The sequence below is a fragment of the Triticum aestivum genome, chromosome 4D (assembly GCF_018294505.1).
Source record: "Triticum aestivum cultivar Chinese Spring chromosome 4D, IWGSC CS RefSeq v2.1, whole genome shotgun sequence".
Lineage (NCBI taxonomy): Eukaryota > Viridiplantae > Streptophyta > Magnoliopsida > Poales > Poaceae > Triticum > Triticum aestivum.
Genome location: NC_057805.1, coordinates 484610419 through 484617182, shown reverse-complemented (window position 1 = coordinate 484617182; position 6764 = coordinate 484610419). Strand labels below are relative to the sequence as shown.

The following is a 6764-nucleotide window of genomic DNA, read 5'->3' as shown; positions in this document are numbered from 1 at the left end:
TTTATTGATCGAACCGTTATGACAACATACGTAGTTCCTTTGTCTGTCGCTATGTTACTTGCCCGAGATTCGATCGTCGGTATCTCCATACCTAGTTCAATCTCGTTACCGGCAAGTCCCTTTACTCGTTCCGTAATACATCATCTTGTAACCAACTCCTTAGTCACTTTGCTTGCAAGCTTCTTGTGATGTTGTATTACCGAGAGGGCCCAGAGATACCTCTCCGTCATACGAAGTGACAAATCCCAATCTCGATTCATGCCAACTCAACAGACACCTTCGGAGATACCTGTAGAGCACCTTTATGATCACCCAGTTACGAAGTGACGTTTGACACGCACAAGGCATTCCTCCGGAGTCCGGGAGTTGCATGATCTGATGGTCGAAGGAACATGTATTTGACATTAAGAAGGCAGTAGCAATAAACTGAACGATCATATGCTATGCTAACAGATGGGTCTTGTCCATCACAACATTCTCCTAATGATGTGATCCCGTTATCAAATGACAACTCATGTCTATGGTTAGAAAACCTTAACCATCTTTTGATAACGAGCTAGTCTAGTAGAGGCTTACTAGGGACACGGTATTTGTTTATGTATCCACACATGTATTTAAGTTTCCGGTCAATACAATTCTAGTATGAATAATAAACTTTTATCATGATTAAGGAAATATAGTAATAACCGCTTTATTATGTCCTCTAGGGCATATTTCCAACAATCCCCACCCGCACTTGTCATCCCTTGTCCTCTCCTCCATCCGCCGCAGCGCTTTGCATCATCCCCATCTACGACAGTTCCATCATGTCTCATGCTCGGGCGCAAGATGGTATGTGGAATCGACTAGTCCAGAAAATAATTTCAGAACGGAAATCTTATCTGGCCAACATCCGCTGGGACGGCGTGGCATTTCGAACGTTTGTCATGACAGTCTTAGTTGTGTCGGGGCTAACAGTTTCTTCTTTAGAGCGACTGACTTTTTTAGGAGGATGGTAGTTTTGAGCCTTTATGTCAGAAAATGTCATGCTATTCTAAAAAAACTATTATCCCACACACAACTAAAAATAACATCAAAACGTTCGCAAATGCCACCCCTCCTGGCGAACATTCGCCAGCTAAGGAGGTCCATTTCAGAAACCTAATGTTTAGCAAATCTACAAAAAATATTGCAGTGCCTGGATGTATGCGCAAATACGTCGTACTCAGCTTTACAGAATTCCGACATTCTATATTTGAAGATATTCCCGGACATTAAGACTAAGCACACATGAGAAACAAGCATCATATTTGCCCTACGGAAATGGCAAGTTTCCAGCACTTGTTTTTAACCATTCTGAGGAGTCGACACAAGTCCCGGCATCTATGCAACGACCATAGTGCTTGTCAATTATCCCCACCGGCCGATGGCGTCTAGCAAGCCGACAAACCCCGAGATAGACAATGACATGGAGTGCTCCTCCCCGGAATCGGGGGCCGAGGACGCCGTGGAGTCGTCGTCGCCGGCGCCGGCGCCATCTTCGCGCTTCAAGGGCGTCGTGCCGCAGCCCAACGGGCGCTGGGGCGCGCAGATCTACGAGAAGCACTCGCGGGTGTGGCTTGGCACGTTCGCGGACGAGGAAGCCGCCGCGCGCGCCTACGACGTTGCCGCGCTCCGCTTCCGCGGCCGGGACGCCGTCACCAACCACCAGCTCCCGCTGGCGGCGGAGGGGGGCAGCTCGTCGTCCACGAGCGAGCTCGCCTTCCTCGCCGACCACTCCAAGGCCGAGATCGTCGACATGCTCCGCAAGCACACCTACGCCGAGGAGCTCCGGCAGGGCCTGCGCCGCGGCCACGGGCGCGCGCAGCCCACGCCGGCGTGGGCGCGAGAGTTCCCCTTCGAGAAGGCCGTGACCCCGAGCGACGTCGGCAAGCTCAACCGCCTGGTGGTTCCAAAGCAGCACGCCGAGAAGCACTTCCCTCCGACGACGGCGGCGGCCACCGGAAGCAACGGCAAGGGCTTGCTGCTCAACTTCGAGGACGGCCAAGGGAAGGTGTGGCGGTTCCGGTACTCGTACTGGAACAGCAGCCAGAGCTACGTGCTCACCAAGGGCTGGAGCCGCTTTGTCCGGGAAAAGGGCCTCCGCGCCGGCGACACCGTGACGTTCTCCCGGTCGGCGTACGTGATGAATGACACGGATGAGCAGCTCTTCATCGACTACAAACAGAGTAACAAGAATGAGGAGGCGGCTGACGCGGCCAAGAATGAGTCCGGCCATGCCGCCGTCAAGCTCTTCGGCGTCGACATTGGCGGAGGTGGGATGGCGGGGTCATCAGGTGGGTGAAGAGCAAGGTAAGTTCTTCACCCATGGTGTGACTGCGATAGCCATGGTCTTTCTCCCATGGTGCGATTTCCATTTCGCGACAGAAACAGCGTTTGTAAGCGAGGGACGATTCCTTGACATTTTTCATGTCGATCTTAATTGATTTCTCTCTCTTTGAGGTTTATCGGACAGCGATGTTGCAGAGGACCTGAATATCCAGTCAGATTTTTACGCATTGGCAAATCGAGCATTTTTCATGGCAAATTAAGTTTATCGGGATGACAAATTTAGTTGACCAGCATGATAAATCCGTCTCATTTCATTTCTTTTTGCCAGAAAATGGCCGTGTTGGTAAACTAAATTAACCGTAATCGCACCTAAACAAACTGCCTAGAAAAACATCAAATTTCGCATGCCTAAAAATCTACGTCTTAAATTAGTGTATACGTTCATGGTGATATTATTGAATATGCGGTTACCGTAAGAGAGCATCATGACCAGCAGCATTTTTTGGGCTAATCATGCATGATGGGTTGTTCAAGCCATAGCTAAGCTAACACAGGCAGGTGTGCAGCAGCCAGCAGGCCAGGGGGTGCCTTTGTGCGGTTGCATGTTGATACGATGTTTCCCGATATAGAAAAACGTCCAGCCTAATTTTAGGCTGTTTTATGCTAGTACTATGAACTTCGCGTCTTGCCTACTCCATGTTAACCACTTTTGTCTCCTTCCTACATAGTACAGTACTGTTGTACATACTGTGCATATATATACTCGACATTAGTATCAGGGGACCCCTCAACCTTGGCTGCCGTAGCCATGATGGTCAGGCTTTATAAATGGCCTTGTATGGCAGCTAGCTGCCTGCCTACTGGCAGCAACAGCTGAGATCTCGACTTCTTCCTGATCGACCTGACATTTGGCCCCATTTTCTTCTAAACAAAACATCCTCCTGGGCCATTCCCAATTCAGTTCTATTTGGTGGGAAAATATCTAGTGCACTCGACATTTAGGCGTTCTCATGCTCCGTGTCTAAAAATTCAACTTTAAATGTTCAAAAAAAAACTACTGCGAATCTTCACAAGTAATGTGTCTACGACCCTTAAAAAATTCATATCCAAACTCGAAATGCACATTGAGAAAATAAAAAGAGAATTCTTGATGTGAATAGCGTCATTTTTTGCTTTTGTCTTTTCGTGACACTATTCATACTCAATTTGTCTTTTTTTCCTCAGTGTGTTTTTCAGTTTGAATCTAAATTTTCTAGAGGTTGTAGACACATGTCTTGGGAACATTCACATTTTAAAAAAGTTGTGTTGAAACATTTAAAATTGACCTTTTATAATTTAGTATGAATAGTGAGATGTAAGAGCATCTACGGTCAAGGGCCCAAAACCCGTTTCAAACGTCCGGGCGGACGGCTCGGTCACCGAACGGTCACGAAAATGCGACCCAGACGCACTCCTCAAATGGAGAGCCCGAGCTAACCCGCACTCCTGATATCCAACTCAAATATTGAGCGGATATGAGGGTGCCCGGGTGCACCCGTCACGCCGGACCCGACAGCCCTACCCCACCACAATTTGCAGAGAGAGAGGGAAGCGGCGGCATTGCAGGGAGCGGATGCGGAATTAGGACGCAAGGATGGCCTTGGAGCAGGCGGCATGGATGACATCCGGCTAGTGATCCGTCCAACCAGCAACTGATCCGTCACGCTCGGACATTGATTTCATTTTGGCATGTTCGTCATGCTTTGCTTTGTTGAATTATGATTTGTTTTGCTTTGTTTCGAACGGTTGAATTGGGACAATTTGTATCCTATGATCGCCGTGCATGGATTTGAGGTTCCGAATTAGAGGTGTATGGATGTGCGGCATCACATATGAGGGGCTGCCCGACGCTGTTCGCGGGTGCGCCCGGACGCGCCCGCAGGCGTATAGGGGGGCGGATTTGCCAAGTCCGACTGTAGATGCTTTAACATCATGGCGGAGTCATGCCACATCTGAGTTACTTTCAGATGAAAAAAAATGCTCCCTTTGTTTGAAAATACACATCATTTCAGAAATGAACAAGAGTCTGTCACAACACATGTAGCTATGCTTTTGACATGAATATTTGTCATAACAATCCTGATGATATCATGTTCACCTATGTCATCTTATTATCACATTCAATAACTGAGCTGCAACTGCCCTCGAGTTGATACTTTTACTGGTAGCCAGGCATATACCAGGGCGTGGACTAGTTGCAAATCTCCCTCTACCAAATATGAAATGTAAGGCTCTATCGTCCACCGTCTCCTTTCTCCAACTTAAAGTACGACCCCTCCACTTCATTCTCTTTGTTTTGATTTTTTCCCTCCTATCTCTTGTTTTTCACTGTTTTGCTTGAAAACTGCTTTAACTATCTTGTCTCTTATTGACTAGCCAAATAAAATTTAATTTTATTTGATAGGCAATTATGTTAAGATCCATCACCGCCATGATGTGATAAATATGTATTTGCACAATCACACTAATATGAACAAGTAAATCACGAGTTAATGTACTCGAACATCAAAATTCCGTTGCAATGCATGGGCAATTATATACTCCCTAATAACTAAAACGTGCTAGCCTCATACCGGTGTTCCGGTGGTCAAAATGAGCATGCCTACTGTTGTATGTGTCCCTTTATACCGACTGTTGCACATGTTGTCAAAATGATCTACCGATACCGACTGTTGTATGTGTCCCATGGATGTCGGCACACGCGAGGTACTGTGCCCCTGTGGACCTGATTATTGCGCAAGCAAGATGGGCAAGTGGAAGCAGATGGGTTTGTCCGTGGCCACGTGGGGGGAGGACCGGAGGAGTGTGACTGTGACACCTGGCTGGATGGAGAGAGGTGGACCCCAAGAGTTGATTGCCGTACATTTGTTGACGTTGGCGGTTACTTATAGGAGTATCTAGCTAGCTACACATTTTGATGTGATTTTAGTTGAGATCGATGGACCTCCGATGATTTATCGAGGTTTCTATTTTCAGAAACTTGCACGAGGCCGGGTATGTACGGTCGCGGTTTTCCAATGGTGGCCATCATACTCTTTCGTCTTAGGCTAATTCCAACGGACCGACGCAAACGGACGCGAATTTTGTCCGTTTTCTGCCTATTTGGGTCGGTTGTAGGCGCGGCATCAGCCCTTGTTTATGCAAATCTTGCCAGTGCGCCTAACAGGCTGACCTATTTGCTCCATGTAGCCAGAGTTTTTCCAACAAACATATTTTGCATCACCATACATAGCTATTTAGATTGCACAAATAAAGCTAAGATTCATGTCGGCCATCATACAAAATAATCTGCAACACCGGCCATAGTTTAGAATTCATGCTGGCATACAAATGAATTGTGTCTCGTCCACAGTTCACACATTGGACAAACATAAGATGATCATGCTAGCTCGAGCATCTCCTTTTGCTTTCTCTCGAACCAAGCTCTTTCTTTAAGACTCTTGTTCAAGTCCACCGTCATGATCTTCATTTCCTTCAAGATTAGCGCGAGCTTCATCTCGTTGTTCTTGTCCGACAATTGGTCTCATCGATCTGGAGCTTCTTTTTTTTGTATGTGAAAGAGGGTCTTCATTGCCTCCTCCTCCTTCTCTTGGCACTTCCTCTCTTTCGTCTCTTCCTTCTTCTCTAGATAAGGTCGCAACTCCGCCAGAGGTGCCAACGCCGAAGGAGATAGAGCCTGGGTCATAGGGCGGCCGGCTATCATCGGCAAGGCAGAACAAATCATAGGATGGGGAGGCGGGAGAAGAGAAGGACCAGGCATCATCATGGAAGAAGGAGGAAGGTATGTCGACATTACTCTGGGTGGTAGTGGAGATTAATGAACAGAGGAAGAAGGGCGAGGGGCGTATGAAGAATACCGGTGAAAAGCAACGCATTGTGAGGCCATGCGGAGAATGATGAGCTACAGATGGTACAGAAAAAGGGAGCATTTTATAGCAGTAGATCCATCATGTGATCTCATAATATCGATGGGGATAATTCATTAGCTCAGGAACCCACTAGTTCCTCGATACGCGAAGCAGTAAAAACCTTCTGGGAAGGGGAAACGTCCGCCTCTTCTTGACTAACCCACGTCTGACGATTTCTCTCCCGAGCACGGAGCCACTTCGCTTTCCCACGAGAAACGCGATAAAGCTATTCCCAAGCCGGCCCGTTTAATATTCTGGTCCCACCCACAAAGGAAAAAGATGAAGATGCTCTCTTTTTTAACTGTCATAATTGTTGCGGGCGTGCCCAAGAGCTACTGATGGAGTATTAGAAATGGGGGTGCCCCTAATACTTAGTAAATGAGCCTCGTTGGAAAAAGTCAGGGCATTCGGAAACTTGGGGGAGAATTTATTTACCGCTGACTACAGTTTGGCGCGCTGAAGGCTACACTGATGCACGGCAATCACAGCCGCATCAGCCATAGGAGA

At 47.5% G+C, this 6764-nt stretch overlaps 1 protein-coding gene across 1 annotated transcript; it reads left to right on the top strand.

Annotated features, from left to right (window-relative positions):
• Nucleotides 1-1369: 1369 nt before the first annotated feature.
• On the top strand, nt 1370-2540 carry LOC123100469 (AP2/ERF and B3 domain-containing protein Os01g0141000-like). Its single transcript, XM_044522399.1, has one exon. It carries the CDS (start codon nt 1406-1408, stop codon nt 2321-2323), a length of 918 nt encoding a protein of 305 aa, XP_044378334.1. The 5' UTR covers nt 1370-1405; the 3' UTR covers nt 2324-2540.
• Nucleotides 2541-6764: the final 4224 nt, after the last annotated feature.

Bases quoted from the DNA above. Each gene is read 5' to 3' on its own strand.
- LOC123100469 (XM_044522399.1), top strand. From the start codon at position 1,406: ATGGCGTCTAGCAAGCCGACAAACCCCGAGATAGACAATGACATGGAG.